This window comes from Numenius arquata, chromosome 2 (assembly GCF_964106895.1).
Source record: "Numenius arquata chromosome 2, bNumArq3.hap1.1, whole genome shotgun sequence".
Classification (NCBI taxonomy): Eukaryota; Metazoa; Chordata; class Aves; order Charadriiformes; family Scolopacidae; genus Numenius; species Numenius arquata.
This window is the reverse complement of record NC_133577.1, coordinates 59825800-59848330: the sequence shown is the minus strand read 5'-3', so window position 1 is coordinate 59848330 and position 22531 is coordinate 59825800. Positions and strand designations below refer to the sequence as shown.

At 39.7% G+C, this 22531-nt stretch overlaps 1 protein-coding gene across 3 annotated transcripts in view; it reads left to right on the top strand.

Moving 5' to 3' along the window:
- The window catches only part of ITPR2 (inositol 1,4,5-trisphosphate receptor type 2), a 298404-nt gene that overhangs the window by 190118 nt on the left and 85755 nt on the right, over positions 1 to 22531 (top strand). For all 3 annotated transcript variants that reach the window (XM_074165726.1, XM_074165736.1, XM_074165717.1), the window contains exons 38-42: positions 15395 to 15503; positions 17151 to 17338; positions 19182 to 19365; positions 19963 to 20219; positions 21146 to 21346. In XM_074165726.1, the coding sequence (XP_074021827.1) occupies positions 15395 to 15503; positions 17151 to 17338; positions 19182 to 19365; positions 19963 to 20219; positions 21146 to 21346 (939 nt within the window). The remainder of the gene's footprint in view (positions 1 to 15394; positions 15504 to 17150; positions 17339 to 19181; positions 19366 to 19962; positions 20220 to 21145; positions 21347 to 22531) is intronic.

The following is a 22531-nucleotide window of genomic DNA, read 5'->3' as shown; positions in this document are numbered from 1 at the left end:
GCAAAGTTGTTTGTAATGTTTAGCTTCTACACCTAAAGCAGTGAGGTCTCCATGGTAACTGTCTCGCCTCTGCACAGTACCCCAGGCTGCCTTTTCACACAGGTCAGAGCATGCACATTCCCAGATACTGACTCAATTTAGTCTGCCTGAAACATCAAGTATTTTTAAAAAGACACTGTCTCTGACTTTTTTTTGCTTTTAATAAAATTTCATATTTAATTAGCCATTTGAGCCTCTGCATTCTGCTAGTGAAAGCAATATAAAAAGCCTTTGCCCACTGTAAATACATCTGTTGCCCAGACCTATTCAAATTAAACCTAGGTCTTGTGCCGAAAATGTTAAGGGCTTTGCAGCAAGGAAATTCCAAATTAAAGTTTCTACTTTACCACGAAAGAATCTTCATAATGTGACGTTTACAATAGCACGATTTCATCTAGGTCCTCTGTCAAGTACTCAGTATACTCAGTTTCCTTTGACTTCTCTTGTAGTTGAGGGTGCTCCAGGATTAGATTCTGAAGATTATCCTCCTTCCTTTCCCATGTTCTTGATTTGTAAAATACATGTTCATTGAAGATTTGCTTCTGTTCTAACCTATAATGATTTTCTAGCTGTTGTCTGAGGTACTTATCTGTATATAACAAAGCCTGAGGAAAATTCTCTGCAAAACTGAACACGGTGCTTGGAACTTTTTTCACCTGCCAGCCTACTTCCATCTTAAGCTTGTCCTGTCCTTTTTTTGACGTAACTTTGCTTCATCTTGGTTTGTCTGTCAGTTCCAATGCTTTTGCTATAATGAATCATCGAGTGTGTTTCTTCTGGGTGTTCACTTTAGTGATTTGAGTGTGAAGGAGGAGGAACAGGCTCAACTTTTAACCAGATATTTCTTTCCAAAACGCTCATTTGCCCTTTTCCAGTCTCCTCCAGAGCTGTTTTACCAAACAAGGAGGCATGTTTGCCAGAGTTACTGAGGGGGAGAAGCTACAAATCAACTGTCACATGTATTATAATGTGTCATTGGTACAACCGGGGGACAGGGAGGAAAAAGGCAAATTCAGAGGGGACAAGACGGAAGTAAAAAAAGATGGATGACAGCAAAGCAGGAGAGACAAAATCCAGATCCTCTTCTGCTCCTCTACATCATCCCTTCTGCACTATATAAATCTGTCAAGCTTTTGGCCGAGTCTTGGCAGCTCTGGGTGCCACAGCTAGAATACTAATACTTGTTTCTACATATAGTGAATTTTAGGCCAGAGAAGGACATTAAGTACGTAGTCAGAGGCATCTGTGTAACAGTCCTTACCAGTCAAAAAAACATTTCATCATCAAGTGGACTCGCAGGGAGACAGAAAGGCGCTTAATATGTATAGGAAACCAATTTATGTAACAAAGTCATTGCAAAGTTGTAATTAATCAAAGGAACTAAATAATGGTGACATTCTGGGCAGTGTTATTTAGGAGTAAATGAGGGATCTGGTGTTCACAGGCTGTCATCAGAACTGAGAAGTCTGATGCTGTGGCTGTCTCTGCCCTGCAAAAGCATTCTTTAGTGCCTTAGAGGAGGATGAGGTATTTTAGACCTTGTTAGTACAAGAACAGAAAAGTTGTCTGTGGGAGGCAGAAGGACAAGTTTGGAGTTACTTGGCTGAGCAAGTGAGCGTGGGTGTATGGGCCAACACCGGCAGAATGTCGCACTGAAGATAGGAGCCTAGAGCTTCTCTCTAAGAAGCTGCCTTTTGTTCAAAAGCTAAAGTGTTTCTACCTGCCATCATTTTTGTATAAACCAGTAGTATTTTGCTAAGCAAAGGTGAAGACAGATGGGTGAAATGCAGACCTTTTCATGTTAGGATTTTGGTAATGTACTCTCTTGTTACGGCAATTGTGCTTTTTGCCTGTTGAAGGTAGGGTTGTAGCTGATATTTTGGGTCACTGTAGTGCTCTGCTCTGGGTATCTCCTCGTCAGAGATTTCATTAAACCAATTTTTCTGTTGAATCTACATTGCACTGTACTGGTTTTTGGATCCAATACAAATAGACTTGGTACACTTCATGTTCTCTTTCAAACGCATGCGGATTGCCAAGGAGGATCAGACCAGAGGATTAAGAGCGCTGTCTCTCTGTGTGGCCATCACCAGATGCTTCAGAAGGTCTAAGAATCCCCACTGTAGGCAGAATTGAAATTTTCTATTCTTCCTGAAGTCTTGGGATAATCCTTAACAGTAAGATCATAAATCTGTGGCTCCTAAAGCATGAGATTTTGTCTTCTTGCCCATAGTTGTTGTTTTAACATTTGCTATTGTAACTGGTTTTGCTTGCTGTCTATAGAAATGCCCAAATCCTCTTTGAGTCTTGCTGAATTCTTGGTGTTGGTGACTCCCCATGGTAATGAGTTCTGTCATCTAATTATGTGTTGGTTAATAAGTATTTCTTTATCACTTTTTCGTTCACCATCTTTACATTACATTGAAGGTCCCTTCTTGGGTGGGAGAGGAAATGGAAATTCCTGACCTCCCCATCTCCTCACCATTCAAACTTTTTTGTTCTGCTGCCACATTTTCATCTCTTTTCCAAGGTGAGCAATCACAATCTCTAATATCACAGCTTTTCCACACCTTTGTGTGCTCTGAGGACTTCTCTGAACTTTCTAGGAGGTGGTAACCTGCAGTACACATTGAACTTCAGATGAAACTGTGCCATTGATCTAATTTAGGGCACTAATATCATCTATACTATTTCCCACCCTACTCAACCTTTTAACAAGGTTTTCGCGGAGATACACCAACTAAATGCAGCAGCAATGCTGCATTCAGAACAGAGGATTTTACTAATAATGAGAATAGCCTGAGCTGTGAATTACGTAGTCTCTAGACTGTTGGTGGGTTTTGTTTTGTATTCATTGAACGCACTGACTGGCTGGCATGCATATACAGTCTAATTTCCAGTTATTGGAACTGGAAAGTTCATCTTGGTTTTCATAATGCCATTGAGCCCTAATATTGGGATGTTGCATGGCATTTATCAGAGAGGTGTCGTTAGTGGGGATAATCAGTACTCTTGAAACACAGTAGAAAAAATTGCACTTAGTTATAGAACCTCCAGAGCAGGTTTTCTGCAGGCTCACCGTCAATCTACGCTGTACTTAACAGTTCTAAAGATGCATATTACATTGTATTTCCATAGCTACATGCTGTGCATGTAGGAACATTCCAGTGATAATATATTTCTCCTTGGAAGCAATAGAAATTTAGGCATTATAATGGTAACAGCTTCATAATAAATGTATACTAAAATATATGATGATGAAACAGCTACTGCACATGTGCAGCAATCTTATCTCTGACATAAATAACTCAGCAATTTTAGCAAATATTAAATATAAAGCAACAATTTAATATTATGTGTGAACAGCTTGCATATTAAATTTTGTATAAACATGAATCCCTCTTTTAGTAGTAGGAATGTGAAAAGCTGGTACAGCCTCATGAAAATATGTCTTCGTCTTCCCCTTGTCTCTAACTTCAAACAGCTGATATAATTTCAAGCAAATTATGGTTATTTTTTCAACCAGTTCTAGAGTTGCTTGAATTTGTGGTTGGGGTTTTTTTCTGTTCAACTTAGAACTTTTTCCTGATCTTGTGAAACTTAGCATTTAGAAATTGCTGTTGCTCCTAAAATAAGATGACAGCCAAGAAGGTATTGAGCTCTGGCATGACAGCTAATATACCTCCAAAAGTTATTAAAAACAAAGTGTTACTCTCTTAATAACATTTCAGTTTCATTCAGTGACTTTGGCTAATGGAAAAGGTTTATGAAACTTCTGCTGCAGTGTTACCCAAAGTCAGATTTCCATGGCACTCTTCAAAGGACATTATTAGGCTTATTTGTTTGAACTGATGAAATCTTAGACTCCAGGAGTAGAAATATAATATTGGCCTCTAATTTAAAAGGAAAGATTGAAAACTACTTTGAAAACAGAAAGTTTTTTCCTGGTAAAAGATACCTTCAAAAATCAGAATGTCTGTCTGTCATTTGGAAGAGACGCTTTGTTATGAAAATTTCAGATATGCCAAGAAAGACCAGCTCCAACACCAAGTCACTGCAGTTTTGTCGATCAGTAGGTAAAAGCCAGGATATACCCTGACTGCCTCTGGATAGGTGCTTAGCCTGCTCACTTATTAATAACTTTAATAGGAGTTGAGGTAGCTGGGCCTAACCTGGGGTCTAAAGCAAGACCTGATTCCTCATTCCTTGGGAATAAACCTGCCAAATGCTTTTTTCCAGTCTCCTGAGGAATTCAGCACTTAGAGTTCGGGTCTAGGATAACCTTCCACTGTGCCAGAAGAGAAGCAGAGCTCAGATCTTCAATAACTTCACTTTAGTTTTAAGATTACCACTTCTCATACCTTGTCAAGAGGTCCTTTCCTTCTAGGATGGCCTTGCCTAATTATCCTGTATCACCATTAATTCTTAGTTATTTGGGCTCCGTTGCTGGCAGTGGACGTGCTGATTTGCCATTTGAGAAAGAAGAGGTGCGGCGCTTTGTGACAATAGCCAAGTGTCAGCAGCTACATCCTCACTGATAATCAGTAACAAGGACCTCATCTCCTCTTAGGATTGCTTAATAATAAAGGTTGCTTAATATTTACTTGATATTTACCACCTCTGGCAATCAAAGTCATGAGTCAGGCTCCTAAAAATGATGAAAGTATTTTGATTTGGTTTCTTAATGGTCAAAAACCCAACAGTATATTTTAGGGTTTTTTTCCTTTTTATTCTTCTGGCCTTCTGGCTCTGGCCACACAGATTTCACATTTCCAAGTACTATTTCTGGGACCAGGATCACTAGAAATTATGTAGAGGGTGTGTGTGTCGTTTTTGTTTGGGATTATTTTATTTTTTTTTAATATGAACTGGAATTTTTATACAAGCACATAACTAGATGCTGAACTTAAAGTGCTGGGCATCATGAAAAGGATAATAGAACTGGCAAGCTGGCACTAATGGAAAATTCCTAATTAAGTTTACTGGAAAAGTATTCAAGCTACTTTTTTTTTTTTTTTTTTAAACCAGGGAACATGAATTATAAGTATTTTCAAGTTATCCATGTCAAAATGGATAGCTAATAAAGACTTAAGTGCTAGATTTGTAGCGTTATCTAACTTTGCTCTGCTTTTCTGTTAGTCTGAATTCATAGATAGAGTGAAATAATTTCATAGATATATTGAAATCAATGCAGCAGCTGGCTTTGCTCCAGGTGGGAATCTCCTCTGCTTAGAAATGGAGGAAGGTGCTTCGTTTTCTTTGGCATGCTGTGCAGTATAGACCAAAGAGGGAATCTGCTTATCACTGCAGTTAGCACTTAGGACATCTCATGCTGTATCTATCATGATGTAACCCCATCTAGGCTATTCTTTTGAGCTGATACGTGCTCATTTTCCAAATGGTAAACTATGTTTCCATATACCATTGATAACAGTGGCTGTTAAATATTGCTCTTACCCTGAAGTGCCACAAGGTTGGCTTCCTTTAGCTGTTCCCATTTTACTGCATGGATAGGAGCTGCTTAAATGTGTTTTGGCCAGCTGTTTCCCTTTGCAGTAGCCACAGTCTATGCCAGGCTGTAGGATTGCAAGCTCACTTGGCCCAGCTTTGTATGTTGGCCTTTCAAGAATTTAAAGTAAATTCAGGTCATTCCTTTTAAGCTGTTTAAGGCCTGGCTTTGTGCAATCTTTAAGCATCTAAAAATGCAAGTATAGTTGGAGGTATACACACATGGTTTTCTCCTTCGCCTGAAGTCCAAAAAATAAGCAATAATTTGGTATTTGTTTTCATCTGAGAATGCAAGGGGCATTTTTCAGAAGCATCAGGCATGTTGGTCGTTTTGTCAGGCTAGTGCTCAGGCCACTACAGGGTTGCTGATCATTGTTAAAAGCACATCTGTAAATCATGGGAGGAGAGAATCTGGCAGTTACACGTACTAAATACTGTGGCATTTGGGCAGGAATAAGTGGCATTAGAGGAAAAATGTTTAATGACATTTCCACAGTAAACCCAAAGCCAGGAAGTACTCATTTGGCATTGATACAACCCTGAATTCATGTTAAATCCATTGAAAACTCTCCAGAGGCCTGGTAACCTGGATTGCAAAAGAATCCTGATAACCTGGTTTAGAAAATATATAGGTTCCTTCAAATGTAAGTGGTGACGTGTACCTGGAATGCCTCAGAAAAAATTCTGAATTTCTGAAGTGTCTTCATCAATCTTTACTAATAGACAAGGATGAAGTCAAAAAATCAGTGGAGCTGGTGGAGGTAAAAATGAGCAGGTGAAAACTGAAATACGGAAGCGCCTTCTGAGCCAACAAGTGAAGATCCTAGCCTATCTAGTTCAAAATAGGACATGCAGTACCCCTGCAGTGCCTCCCTTACGTACTAAATCAGGTGTCTGTAGTGCTTTGGCTTTGAAGTTCACCATGATAGCAACAGGGTGAAACAGAATAGTGTAATGAAAATACTATTTGGCCAATTCTATTATTTTCCTCTAGCTACCTGTTTCAAACTGCTCTTAAAACGTCAAAGCACAGTAGTGCTCATAAGTATGCATCTGGAAATTAAGTGTCTGTTTTGGTAAATATTCACATTAGGACACTTAGGGGTAATTTTTTCTTGCAGAGCATGGGGAGTTCCACACAGAAATCCTGTTAACAAATAATAGGATTTGTGTGCATAACTCCCTGTGCATCACTTTGAAAGTTTACCCCCTGCAGCGTAAGAGTTAGATAATTTTAGTCTTTGAAAATTATGCTTTTCAGATCTGTTTTTTTTTCTACAGTATGTTATTGATGGTGCAGTCATAAATGCTTCTGAATAATCGTGATCAAATCTTACATTGTTCTATTTCAGTGTTGGAGAACTTGGGTTATTCTCAGTGCTTTGTCTTGTACTGGAGAAAGTTGTAAAGGAAAAATTACATAGGTGCAAACATGATCTGTTTTGTAACTGCACAACTCATAACTACAGATGGAAACCATGAACCCAAATGAGCAACAGGACAAGTGACAGATATGAACAAGAATATTTGCCCACAAGGAAGACCTGTTCTGTATATACAAATATATATATGTATGTAGAGATCTTATTTTTGGATCAAAAAAAAAAAAAGGTATGTTTAACAGATAGCAATATTTTGGGGGCAATAGTAAATTTTTGTAATATACAAAATCAAACTGTATTTTAAATATTTTTTATTCTCAGTCTAAGTCTTAATGCCCCATTGCAGATGTTTTCACTAATCTAAGCAGTGTTTCTCTCCTCCTGTATTCATAGTGGAGACACTTTTTAGAGATACTGCCAAAAAAAATCTTTCTTTTAATGTAACACTTTCCTGAGTTTCTTCAGGGTGCAAAATTGGACATTTATCAGGCAAAAACTGGTTTTCTTGCAATGTGTTCGGTATTGTTTTCACTATCTATATTGAAAATAGACTGGCAATAGCATGTGTTTTGCAATATTTTGGCACCTAAGCGTCCAGCTTTCTGTGGAACCTGGAACTGCAAAGGAAAGAAGAATTAAAAGACTGAAAAAAAAAATAAAAATTAACTTTTTTAAAACTATTGTAGTTTGGTTTTAGAGAAGGGTTGCGCTTGTGGTTCTTTGTTTTATCTGAACCTGTTAATGAGTCTCTGTGCTAGTTACAACCTCAGGTTTATCAGTTAGCATTTGTGATGACGGCCATTTGTATTAAGACAAGTGGGATTAATGCCAGATTTGTGTAGGATTGAACAATGGCACATTTAAAATGTGGGGCATCTCTGCCTAATGAGAGACAGCTGAGAGGTGTGGGTGGCCAGTTCTTCTCTCCTAGGAGAACTGTGTCATGAAGTCTGGTGCATGTTTTGGGATTTTTTTTCCTGTTTAGAGTTGTATAAAAACTTTTGCCAAGCAAAGTACGTGTCGTCTCCTCCTCCTACTGAAGTTGCTGGCAAATCTCCCATTGATTTTAGTGGAAGCAGAGCTGGAGACCAGCTGGACCCAACCTCATATTTAAAAGTGCTTTTCCCCTGGCGTGAATAAATGCCCCAGCGTGCAAATAACTCTGCTGTTGGGTGTCATATTTTGTTGGTGAAAACATATCAGTTTCCACTATCTATGAAAACATCTTATTGCAAAAAGATCAAAACCAGGAAAAAGCTCACTCTGTGTTAAAACAAACAACCAACCCCCCAAAACAAACAACATCCCCCAACTCGCGAACCCCATGGAAGTTGCTGGCATCATGAAGACAGAAATTTTCCACTTTGTGGACATAGTGAAGAATCTGGGGCTCTCTTCCAAGCTCGTACTTGTGCAACACTGTGTGCGGTAGCTGTGTGTCTCAGTCGATCCATTTTCACTGAATTTCACTGAATTTTTAGAGTTGGAAGGGACCATAAAGATCATCTAGTCCAACTCCCCTGCCGAAGCAGGATTGCCCAGAGCATGTCAGAGCATGTTACTCAGGACTGCATCCAGGCGGGGCTTGAAAATCTCCAGAGAAGGGGACTCCACACCCTCCCTGGGCAGCCTGTTCCAGGGCTCTGTCACCCTCACCGTGAACAAGTTTCTTCTCATATTTGAGTGAAACCTCCTATGTTCCAGCTTGTGCCCGTTGCCCCTCGTCCTCTCACTGGCAACCACTGAAAAGAATCTGGCTCCCTCCTCCTTCAACCCACCCTTTAGATACTTGTAAACGTAGATAAGGTCTCCCCTCAGCCTTCTCTTCTCCAGGCTAAAGAGTCCCAGCTCTCTCAGCCTTTCTTCATCAGGGAGATGCTCCAATCCTTGAATCATCCTCGTTGCCCTTTGCTGGACTCTTTCCAGTAGTTCCCTGTCCCTCTTGAACTGGGGAGCCCAGCACTGGATGCAGTATTCCAGTTGTGGCCTCACCAGTGCAGAGTAGAGGGGGAGAATGACTTCCCTCGACCTACTGGCCACACTCTTCCCTATGCAGCCCAGGATTCCATTGGCCTTCCTGGCCACAAGAGCATATTTTGGAGATGAGAAGATGTCTGTGCCATCTTGCATTTCAAGAGTAAGTTGAATCTTAAAGCGTTACAAAACTTCCATGCATGTAATCTTCACAGAAGCCACTTGCACAAAACTACTTCTCCTACTATGCTTTGTCTCCAAGGGAAATAAGGGAACAAAATAGTTTTAAAATGGGTGAAAAACAACAAAAAAAAATCATCCTGAAGCAGACACTCAGACCAGGCAGAATAGACATTTCATTTATAAATGATGAGAAGAAACACGTTGAAATAGGTGTTTTTTAAACAGCCTTCATAGGAAGCCAGGCTTCTAACCTCATCTATATTTACTACAGGAAAAGCTCACATGATGTCTTCATAGATTATGCGAGATGGCATATTTTTGTCACCCAGCTTGTTCTCCTAATGTAGACCACAAGATCTTCAAATAGTTTCTGTCTGAGAAGCCACCTAGTCGTGATTTAGTAACTGCCAGCAATAGAGACTATTACACCTCTTCTTAAGCTGTTCAAATAGCTAAATGCCATTACTGTTACATAAAAATAAAATTCATAACCCACAAACTGAGTAACCCAGCTGCCTCTACCTCTTTTCTAGTCGAATTTCTCTGCCTTTATCTTCTCACCAGTGTGTCTTACACCTTTATCTTGCAGACTGAAGTCATCCATTATCAGATTTCTCATGTAGATACTCAAAAACAGAGTTCATATAATTAATGTTTAGACTGATAAGCTCAGCAGATTGAAAGCCTTGAGTTTCTGATGGGAAGGCATATTTTATTCTCTAATCACTCTCATGGAGCTTCTCCAAACCTAATCCAATTTGTCAGCATTCTTCTTTAATTGTGGACACCAACGTGTGGTGCAGTATTCCTACAGTAACATGCCCCTGCATGTGGAGAAGTAAGATAGTTTCCTTAAGTCTACATAATAGCTTGTTATCCTTTCCGGAATTGTGTGATTTGGGGGAGTTTTCATTCCGCTGATTTTTCTCCAAGAACTTCCGTTCTTCCCCAGAGTCATGGCCTCCTAAAACAGAGTCCTTCATTTTTTGTGTTCTGCATTTTATTGTTACCATGTCTATAACTAGACGTACCGAGGTTTGGACATAACGAGACTCATATTGTTTGCTTCTAGTCAGTTTAATAAGCGATGCCTAAATTGTTAGCAGTGACTTGACCTCATCCCTTTTTCTTCTTGTGTCCTTTCTAAAAGCTATTAATAATTATTTTCTGTATTCTTCCATTTCATTGGGGGAAAAAAAAAAATCAGGCAGATAATAAATACTCCATGAGGTTGCCCATCAGAAGCCCATACACTCGTTTATGGTTTCTTACTTCAAATTGCATGTTGAATTCTGTCAGTCATTTAGCTATTAAGCCATTTGATAACTATCCTTGTGGGGCTACTTAATCAAAAACTTTGCCTTGCAGTATTGTGTCACCGGTTTATAAAACTTTACCAGAGTGATATTTTCATTATTAGCAAAACCAGAAGATAGTCTTCAAAAGTTTGAGAAAGTCTTTTTTTTTTTAAATCCGTATTGATGCAATTATTACAACATGATGCCAGTACTATAACTGCTATCGGTTTATAGTAGCTTCCTTTAATTTTGTGGTAATGGAGCTCAAAATCAGCCATTCCTTTGTTTTTTCCAGAACTGATATCAGTGCCATGGGTTTAATCAGTAAAAAAGTATTCCTGTGTACTTTTTTAAGAGTATCATTGCATGTTAGATTTCTCCCAGCTCTCTGGGATTTTGTGTCTGTTCCAAACTTTCTGAAAACCTGTGTTAGTAGATCAGAGATCCCAGCCAGCTCTTCTTTCATACTTGGCTGCAAGTTATTCAAATTTGAAAATTTAACGTGCCTAATTTTCATGCATCCTCCTGGATTAATACTGAAATACACTCACCAAATCATCATAGAAATATTTGTTGGACGTGGCTGCCCTTTCTGTTTTATCACTGATAATCTGAGCCATTATTTTAATGTAGAATGAAAACCAGAAGTGATCACCATATCATCTAGTTCAGCCTTCTGAACATCACAAATACCATTCCGGTTCCTTAAGAAATGTGCAAAGTTGTATAAGACAGGACAAATAAATTTTGAGAGTGTTATACCGTGACCTGATGCTGATGGAAGTATCCATCATAAGCCTTAGTACTTCTCTCAGCCCTTGCTTCCCTGTGCGGAACACCCCATCCTTATGTGGAACCAGCCTTTTGCAGGCTCAGAGAAGGAAAGCGAGTAAACCATTGCATTAAGGCATTTAAATCAAGTTTAAAGACCAGCTAGTGTGTATATATATATAGAGAGAGAGAGTATATATATAGAAATACAGACTGAGAAGACGTCATTTCTTTGTGTCTATATGTTCCTATTGGAATAATTTTTCCCTATTGGATGCTTTTGCCTGTCAATCCCTAGCTATTTAAAATTGCAACAAGAATAAGCAGTTGTTGCTTTCTTGCGTCCTCAGTCTTTATCCTAGCTTTTGTTAGAGACAATACAGGGGTATTCATGGGTAACAATAAGACCGTTATGTTTCATTGTGGGTTTTTTCAAAGCTATACAATGTTCTAGCTTTTATAGAAGGATTGGAGTCAGCTGAGTGATGTTTACATGCCACTTCCATACCCTAGTGAGAGGTATAAAAGAAAGTGTATTGTAGCCAGCAGGGGAGAGATTCAGCTTGGAAGGTCAGGACTTCTGCCCTGTGTAGAAACCTAGTAAGGGAAGGCAGTGCTGTGCTACCAAGTGTTCTTTTATTTTTGACCTCTGCTTCAGTAATGTGAGTGTCAGTAATAGTTGCTGCAAACTGCTTATTCATGCCACTGCTGTGATCATTTGCTTTTAGGTAATATTAGTTTTGTGGCTTTACTAAGTTAGGAAACCATTTACGAGGATATCAATGGCATGGCTGTCTCACTTGCCCTGGCAGCAGTTTGTCTCGTCCACATGATGGAGCTGTTCTTGGGCTTGTTCTTTTTGGCATTCCCATAAAAGCATACTGAGACACCTATGGCAGCAGGATTGGCAGTTTTTCTGGGAGCAGGGTCTTTTCACTTTTTCTGGCATGGTGACTCACACAGTTACGTGCTGGAGGTGACAGACATTTCTGATACATTGTGTGAGCGTTTGTGCATTTCTCAGCTCCAGTTCATACTGCTGGGTTCTTCTGGCAACTAATTTCACAAGACTTGGGAAAGTCTTCATCAGAAAGGGGATGAAGATCCTTAGCTTGCAAATATGTGGGCTCAGTCTGAGGATGTGTTTTTGGCACAGCTGTCAGGCAACGCAGAGGTTCTGCTACATTCCTGCTTTTCTAACATGATGTCTTTGATTTCTGACACTTTAGCTTCTGAGAACTGTGTTGTCTGGGTTCATGGGAGGTTGAGAGAGGGAGTGAGAGAGAGCAGAAATCCAAATAATTGAGACTTGCTCCTTGGGACAAGAAGTGTTGGCCATTAAGTCAAGGGAGGTGATTCTACCCCTCTACTCCACTCTCGTGAGACCCTATCTAGAGTACTGTGTCCCGCTTTGGAGTCCTCAGCACAGGGAACAACATGGACCTGTTGGAACAGGTCCAAAGGAGGGCCACAAAGACGATCAGAGGGCTGGAGCACCTCTGCTATGAGGACAGGCTGAGAGAGCGGGTGTTGTTCAGCTGGAGAAGAGAAGGCTCCAGGGAGACCTCATAGCAGCCTTCCAGTACCTAAAGTGGGCCTACAGGAGAGATGGGGAGGGACTCTTTATTGAGGGAGAGTAGTGATAGAACGATGGGTAATAGTTTTAAACTGAAAAGAGTGGAAGTTGAGATTAGATATTAGGAAGAAATTCTTTCCTGTGAGGGTGGTGAAGCACTGGAACAGGTTGCCCAGGGAAGCTGTGGATGCCCCTTCCCTGGAAGTGTTCAAGGCCAGGCTGGATGGGGCTTTGAGCAACCTGGTCTAGTGGAGGTGTCCCTGCCCATGGCAGAGGGGTTGGAACTCGATGATCTTTAAGGTCCTTTCCAACCCAAACCATTCTATGATTCCATGCCTTAGTTTGGATATGGGTGGAGCAGAATTCCCCTTTCCATAACCAGCTGGAGAAACATCTTCATATCACTGTTTCTCCTGGTGTCTTTGAAGGTTAAATGCAGGAAGAAGATCTGAGATAGACCAACAGTTGCTCACTTCCAGGCAATAAGACCCAAGTGCTAAATGATTCAGTTTATTAGTCAAATGCTATTTCATGGTCTCAAGCGTTCTTCCTGATAAAATAAAGGCTGTTTTGATTGAACAATAAAGCTTGTGACCACGGGTATTATTCTTAACTATATATAGACGGCTTTTGGTGTTTCTTCCCGTGACTGCACTGTGACTGTTTACATAATTTGCCATGGCACTGTTAGTCATCAACAGACTTCATAGATTGCTGGTTGAAGATGTTGCCTCAAGCTGAGTGGTTAATCAAGTGGTATGGCAAATGCCAGCCTTTCTGATTAAAAGATCTTGTCTCAATGCAGTGCCCGTTCTGGATTGGGTCCTAGTCTGGAGTTAGGAACTGAGTTTCTGCTCTGTGATCCTATTTGTATGATATGATTTTATGATTCTGTGATATACATGCTTGAGAGGGTTTGTAAAGGGACTTTATCCTGTTTCTTGGTCTATGTTTATCAATTCTGGTGGGAAGTTTTTCACTTCGATACTACGTTCGTCATCTTCAGGATATAAGGAAAATGAGGTTCACTTTCCTCTAAGACATGAGTTTGGTCATAGCTGGAGAGATAACGTTGAGCAGGAGAAGCTGGTACTCTTAGCCATCTTTAAATTTCTTACGAGCTTTGTTAGCCTACCTTGTCCATGTAAGCAGGGTTAAACCCCATCACAAACTAGGCTGGGAAAGAATCTGTCTCTGTGTGAGGTCCTCAGACTTGTGGTTCTTTGTCTTTCTCTGTAGTGTAGAGCACGCTAGCTTAAGCTCACCTGGAAAATCCACCTCATAATTTCCCTGGCACTGCAGATGTGTAGGTGATGCTTTTTATTTTTCTTGCAACCATTGTATTTATAGCTTTTAATATTTTACTATGGGTCTTACGCTTTTCTTTGCTGTTTGCAGGAACTCGGTATAGACCGTTATCAAATTAAAACATCAAAATGCGAGAACTAGGAAAGAGTGGTTGGTTTGTGTTGTCAGGCTACACATACAGAAAACTGCATTCTGGCACTTGTTTGAGGTGCCCGAGCTTATTGTCCTTGAGGTCCACGAAGCAGTGAAGCCCCACTGTGGTGTGTGGTTGCTCTTGGAAATACTGCTAATTTAAGAGAGAAGTAGTAGTGTGTCCTGAGGTGCATCTGGGACTTGCTTCCCCACTACTTGATGTCTGTGGTGGCCACAGAGATGTTTTGATTGAAAAGGTGACTTCTGCAGTAATGTGCAGGCACTGGTGAGCCGGTAAGTGCTGAGAATGCTTCTGGTGCACGTATTTTTAAGAACCAGTTTTCATTAAAACCAGTAGGTGAGTAAAGTAAGGAAGAACTTGTCCCATTTTACTGTCAAGCTGTTTAAATGAACAGTTTTTCCCCTTCTGTGGTAATCATCAGATTCCTTGCCATGCTCTTTTCTTTATAAAATCTTAAGTTACGCATACACCGACAGTTGTTGTAAAACTAAGTGTTGACTGCAGGTGTTCCTGGGGGACTGAAGGCAAACTAAAAATGCTGAGTAATTGGTACCCCCGACTCTTAATTCAACACGTCTTGTGTTGCAGAATATAAGCAAAAAATGAAAGGGAAGATCTTAAGTGAGCTGCATGCAAATTTTGACTGGTTGTGGTTTTGGAAGTAAAGGAACAAGGAGATAGAGAGAATGCTTTTTAAGCTATTCTATCAAATGTCATATCTCTGTTTTAATATTTCATGTGATGTGGCTTCTTTCAGATGATAACTGGATTATCTGAGATCAGAGGAAAGAGAGTGATACTATTCAGCTGCAAAAAATAGGAAGAAAGTACTGCCATGTCAGGGTAGGGCACAGACACACTGGCTTCAGAATATTGGCTCTTTGTAGAACTTGTTTCAATATACACATCTTACAGATTAGACAGTAAGAATTATTGACTTGGAGGTATTTTATTTATAATAAATAAGTTTAAAAGAACCTTCAAAGGAAGTTTATGCAACAGTATTTTAGAATTCTTCCCATGAGATTTGTTGGATAAGACCATTAGATGTTTATTTTCTGGACAACTTTACTATTTGTATACTTACTAATTGTAACAGAAGGATCTAATAAATTATGTATCTATGTCAAACAGCTTGCTTTTCAAACAAAGGAAATTGGCCACAACTCTAATTTCTTCTATTTTTATCTTTCTCTTAAAGGGCAACAATTTAAGGAAAATACTCCTCTATCGCTACTTTAAAGGAGAATATGGAAGCGGTATGAATGGGCCTCTGTCTGCCAGCTACAGCAAAACTGCACAAGTGGGAGGTAAATCAACACAGATCATTTAAAGAGAACAAAATTAGCAGCACCATTTTTCCTAATAGGCACATTGGAAGGGCTCCAGGGATTCAGTTGGTAAATAAATCAAACACGTACTGTAACCAGGTAGAAGAGAGGTAGTATCAGAATTTTTTTTTTTTAAGTTGGATGCATTTGTCTCAGATGGCTGGTGTGCATTTGACAGTACTGAAGTACAGATCTTCCCCATGACCCCCAATAAATCATTCCATTCATTTCCAATTGATAACACCGTTTTAATTTGCCGGTAAATCCACATCCAGAAATTCAGCAAAGCACAAAACATACGAACAAAGATGTTGCTGTTTCTGGAAATTAAAAAATTTGTTGAAATTCCAGATCCTTTATTGATATATGAAAAACAAAAGATAAAAGGAAAAGCTTCTTGCAAGCGTACTTTCCCCGAGAAGCTGTAGGATGTGTCAGTTCTTGTTACAACTTTACCACACAAGATTTCTGACGAACCTGCTCTAACTACCGCGTGCAGAAAGTTTGAGTAGATGATCTCTGTAGGGCTCTTACGACCTAACTTTTTGTGTGATTCTGTTACAGAAGCCACGGGGAGTTACTGTAGGGTGGTTTCTAAGAAAACCCAAAATAATGAATGTCATGGGAAGGAAGGCAGAAGCTAGATATAGAGCCAGGTCAAAATACTTGCCATTGCATTTTCAGCATATATTGAAGGCATGCCCAGATTTGTGGGCATTTCCAAATGTCACCCAGCTGATCTTCCTTGATTATTTCAGTGTAGACACTGGAAATGTTAACAGTCTTAATATCCTGTACACCAAATTTTGCTCCCTAACAAACAGGAGAGTAAAGATTTACTATTTTTTTAGTTCTCTTTCTGAAAGTTTTGTGTGTGTGTGTTTGTATGACTTCATCACCAATAAAGTCTCATCCATCTTTATCAGTTTAATCAAAGCAGTACTGACTGATTAAAGCAGTACTATATATTTCCTAATGAAGTAGATGCAGCTACATCTGTATAAAAGTAAGCACAGCAGGAAAGATGATAATCTGTGATAATAAAATATGGTTGATTTAATGAGCTAGTACAAATTAACAAAATTCCTTAAAACCACACCTTTAATCTGGTTTAACTCAAGTCTCCTTTTTTAATAAATATCATTATGATGGTAGTGGTCTAGGAGTTATATTGGCAAAAGCATTTAGCTAGAAGGTCATACCCCTAACGGGAGTGGGGTTACCAGTACCCAATCTTTGTATAGATTAGCCCTGAGACTGAAAAGTAAATTTAAAAGCGGTCTCAGAGCACTCGCCATACACACAGTTTAGCATATGCAGCAGTGGAATTAAAAAAGGGGTTTGGTGGACAACTCAGTGTCATTCGCAACTTCTTTATTGTCTGAATATCACGACACAACAGTGGTTCATGGAGTTGTTCTGTTTCTTAGTCGTAGTACCCAACATTGCAGTTTCACACAAAAATCTTGTTTGTGTCAAGGGGAATTTTGGCTGAGACAGAATTTCAAAATTAAGTTTATTACAGTGCTGCTGTGCGCGTGAGACAAAATTATTATTACTAATAAATTCATTTTCATATACATTCACGAAAAAAGCATGAATGGTATGTATTTGTCTAATTTGCAGGTGGATTTTCAGGACAAGACTCAGACAAGTCCGGGGTAACCATGTTTGATATTCAGTGCCTTCTGGATAAAGAAGGTGCATCGGAACTAGTCATAGATGTTATAGTAAACACCAAAAATGATAGAATTTTCTCAGAAGGCATTTTGCTTGGTATTGCATTGCTTGAAGGTGGAAATACACAAACACAGGTACTTATTTCATTTACTTATTCACATACTGATTTTCAAATACATGTAGTCTAGAGACAAATAAAAAGAACCTTTTTGCTGTGAGTTCTGTGAAAAGTTTATCACTGTAATATGTAAATATGCCCTGTTATTATGCAATATCTTATAGTGTAGACTCTTCAATAGAAGAAAACGTTTCTCAACTGTCCCTTTCCATGTAGCACAGTGCTTCTTGTAATTTGGTCTTCACATTATGTTCAGCTATTTCATACCTCTCTTTGTTAAATTAAAAATCAAAATACTTTCACGTTTATAGTAGAAAAAAAAAACCTAAATTGTTTTCTGGACACATTTAGGGACATTTATCAAAATCTCCAAAGAGAGAAAAACTGGCCATTTGAGAAGACCAATATCCCATTCCATAGAAAATAACTGCTTTAAATTACAGATTCTAGCTTTTGTGCATGATATCCCTCTTACCCAGCTTTAGCCAAATAATACAATCTGTGACCCTTAGAGAGCGTCCCTGGGGAGGAATAACCCCCTGCACCAGGACAGGTTGGGAGCTGACCTGCTGGAGAGCAGCTCTGAGGAAAAAGACCTGGGAGTCCTGGTGGACAATAGAATGACCGTGAGCCAGCAATGTGCCCTTGTGGCCAAGAAGGCCCATGGAATCCTGGGCTGCATAGGGAAGAGTGTGACCAGCGGGTGGAGGGAGGTCATTCTCCCCCTCTGCTCTGGTGAGGCCCCATCTGGAGCACTGGGTCCAGTTCTGGGCTCCCCAGTTCAAGAAGGACAGGGAACTGCTGGAGAGGATACAGCAGAGGACCACAAAGATGATGAGGGGCCTGGAGCATCTCTCTTATGAGGAAAGGCTGAGGGACTTGGGTCTTTTTAGTCTGGAGAGGAGAAGACTGAGGGGGGAGCTGATCAATGCTTATAAATACTTAAAGGGTAGGTGTCAAGAGGACGGGGCCGGTCTTGCCTCAGTGGTGCCCAGGGACAGGACAAGGGGGTAACAGGCACAAACTTGAACATAACAAGTTCCATCTAAACATGAGGAGGAACTTCTTTCCTGTGAGGGTGTCAGAGCCCTGGAAGAGGCTGCCCAGGGAGGTGGTGGAGTCTCCGTCTCTGGAGACGTTCAAAACCAACATGGACATGTTCCTGTGCAACCTGCTCTGGGTGGACCTGCTTTGGCAGGGGGGTTGGACTAGATGATCTCCAGAGGTCCCTTCCAACCTTGCATCATTCTGTGATTCTGTGAAAATGTTGAAGAAGCAAGATTTGTTGCGGCTTTCTAAAATGAATTGATAGGGTCTGTAGAAGGCTTTTACTTTAAGACACAGTTTGTGAACTGTTGAAAATGGTACTCAGCCTGCTTGACAGTAATACTAAGGGACTGGACTTAATAACCTAAAATATTAATTCCAATTCTGTGTGAAGTACAAAGGATGTAAATAATCTAAGCTATAATATTACGCATTGGATGTTTTGTGCTTCCTCTTCTTGTTACATAATAACAATTACTTTTCCCTATTATTTTTAGATGGAATATTATAGCTCTAGAATGCCTGGAGAAATGGAGAGTGTCACAAAGTAATTTAACTTCAGGTGTAATATTGTGACATTTTAAAGGTTGCAAATAACAGTGTTCACCATTTTATCCAAATTTACAAATGTTATCGTCAATCTTTGTTACCAGCCTTGTATATCACTTTGTGAAAGAACTGGTCAGGCAGTGGCCAACATTTGTTCTGTGTAAGTGAAGTAATTATTCATCGTTTGTTTCACAACAAATAGCATATTTTTGTATTTCTCCTTCCTTAGAAGATTCATATCTGAAGAATATTTTTTATTGCAGTATTCGACTTACCAGCAACTGAAGGAGCAAAAAAAGTCAGAAAAATTCTTTAAAGTCCTGTATGACCGCATGAAAGCTGCTCAGCAGGAGATAAGATCGACAGTGACAGTGAACACTATTGACTTGGGGAGCAAAAAGAAAGATGATGATAGTGACCTAACCATATCTGTTCCCAAAAAGAGAGGTAAGGAGGCACCCATGTAAAAGAGGAGGGAAGTGTGTTATATATTCAAGCTGCATGTACTGCACCACTGATACTATGTTGCGTTGATCAATAAGCTTTAACGCTAATCATTGCTAATGCGCATCTTTTGCGTGTTTTTCTCTAAATTGTAGGCCACCTCTTAAGCTGATTACAAGGAATTAGCTTTGATGAAATCAGTGAAGCTATGCCAGTTTACACCAGTAGAAGATATAGAACCATACTTTTAGAGAAGCAGAAGTAGAGGCTGCTGCTAATGGGCGTATTTCACAAGAGCAAGCGCGGGAACTGATTTCCCACCCTGTGGTCCTTCCATTGTTCTCATCATTTATTGTATATGGGAGAGAAGTAGTAGGGCTTTTTGTTTTAATGTTTTGTTTCACTCTGGTTTGTGGTTTATTTGGAACATGCTAACCCTGCATGAATGTTGCTTTGATATTCTTTATAAGTTGCCTAGAGGTCTTCGAAAAGTTAGGCACCAACAAAGAAAAAGTTGCATTCATTATTATTGTTTTCTTATTGTTTAATCAAACGAGGAGAAAGAGTTTCAAAAATGAAGGAAAATTATCTTCTTTTCAGTAAAGGATTCAACCCTGCATCTGAAAGAGGGTATGAAAGGACAGTTAACAGAAGCATCTTCTGCAACATCCAAGGCTTATTCTGTGTATAGAAGAGACGTGGACCCAGAAATAGATCTTATGGGCTCAGGAACAGATGCTGCAAATGCAGAAGAGAGGTCCACAGAAGAAGCAATCATGAGCCCTGCCATTGCAATCATGCAGCCCATACTGAGATTTCTTCAGCTGCTGTGCGAGAACCACAACCGAGAGCTCCAGGTAAAGTGTTTTTGTGATGAGCTGCAAAAGAGGTATTACGGGAGCTGAAACTTCATAAGAGAAGAAAAACATACCTGTGCCTGGCTCCTGTTGCAGAATAGGGGTGTCTAAAATACGTGTTCTTTTGGTCCAAGGGGTAAAACAACCCTTTTCAAGAACCATTTGCGTGCTCTGTTTGAGCTCTTGTTTATGTCCTCAGAATTGCTTGAGGACTGCAGCATAGCCACATGGTATTGAGAAGTGTCTAAATGTCCCTGTTAGTATGGTTTCTGTGCACCAATGGTGGATCGCTTACCAGAGGCTTGAAGCTCACAGGAAGTTTCTGAGCAGAGTTTGGGTACTGCTCTTTTCCCTAGATGATACGATTGAAGGCTTTAAGATGCTGTGTGTATCCCTGCTATCGATTCCTCTGGTAGAAATTACCGTCCCCATAGCAACCTTTGCAAAATGGATCTTCTGCAAATATGCCTCAGTGCCGTGTCCAGCAGTGTTTAAGCAGCATTGGGGGTAGTTTGAACTAAGCTACCGTTCTGTGCTGACACAGCCAAAGAGCAGTCGTAATGTGCCACCGTACCTGCTCAGCTCTGGGGCAAGAAGCTTCCACGAGAAGGGTTGTAATAAAAAATGGATGGGGAACATATGCAGGATGTATATAAGACATTTATGGCCAGTGCACCTGTTTATGAAGTTCACTTTCCTAAGATCTTCTTTCTCTACTGATTTAATCAAGTGATGGTTCTCAACTGCTGCACTGAGGTATAATATATTTTCTACAGTGTAGTGTACTTCAGTACCTAAGATAAAGTGGTCATGGTTATAAGTTGTTCTCTTTAATATTTTCATGAAAAAGAATGTGTTTGACTTGACCCTAACTCTCTTGGGTTTTTTGTTGGGTTTTCTTTGTGTTCCTTTTCTCCGTCTGCCAGAATTTTTTAAGACATCAGAACAATAAAACAAATTACAACCTTGTTTGTGAGACCCTTCAGTTTTTGGACTGTATCTGTGGAAGCACAACAGGTGGACTGGGCTTACTGGGACTTTACATCAATGAGAGGAATGTGGCTCTTGTGAATCAGACGCTGGAAAGCTTGACTGAATATTGCCAAGGTCCATGCCATGAAAATCAGGTAGGGCTCAAATAACTTGTGGGTGCAGAAGAATATACCTGAATGTATGGTGAGGCTTAACACGTTTCATGCTTTCATAAGACCAGAGCAATCCTTTTAAGTCAAAACTCAATATAGTTTCTTCCTGTAGTATGTCTGCTTACATGGAGGGTTTCCAGTCCTTTTGGAGAGAGTTCGTCTTATGTCGGTGGGTCCATGGCTTTAACCTCACTTTGTGAGACTGGATTTCAAGTCAAACTTGTGGAAGTACATTGCATGCATAATCTTGTTTTCTTCATTTTCATACATTTTGCTGTTGGTGGTGTTTATATAGGTTGCTAACACTTACTTTCCTTCATTCACGTAACTGCCACAAAGTTTAACTTACTAACCTGTTACACTATTTATCAGCATCTTTAATTATGATACAGTAGGGAAATGGATGAGACTAGAGATCAGGCTTTTAATCTTCTGTGCCTTGCTTGATGCAGTCTTTTTAAGTCACATAGCTGTGACATTTGGTAGATGTCTCTTTAGTGCCGTGCTGAGGCAGTACAGAAAGGTAAAGAATGTAGTTATATGCTGCTATATTTGAAGAGAACTATAGTGAAGTTGTCACAGTGGAAGAAATTTTAGAATTCTTACTTTGGATTGGCAATGGGAAAATTGTGGTGCGCAAAGTTACAGAGGCAATCTATTTGTGAAACTAGAAATAGCTGAAGAAATACATGCAGTATTAATGCTATTTCATTAACATGCACAAATGAAGTGCAAAGTACTTCTTTTGCCATTGCCGGTAATCAACAGCCTTTACTTAATTCTTTAAAAAAAACCAACCAAACAAAAATTGTTTAGTGGACTAAATTTTAAACAGTGATATTTGATTCATTAATGAATGGGAAAAACATCTCTAAAAAATGAATAATTACGGGACTGGAGATGAAAAAAAATCCCAAACCTGTGTTTCAAGTTAACTTGTTCTCCAACAAGTTTACTTGAGTAATAGTGGTAATGGGAGTGATTAGTTACACTTAATTACTTAGACTTACGTGCTGGGAAGTCACTCGGGATTTCAGTTATGCTTGTTTACACCAACTGCAACTCTGATTCAGTGTATTTCAGAGGCAAATGCTCCACAGTTTCATTTTCATTTTTTTGCATCTGTCTTTCTGGAAAACTTTTCCTGTCCTATTGTCCTATAAACCT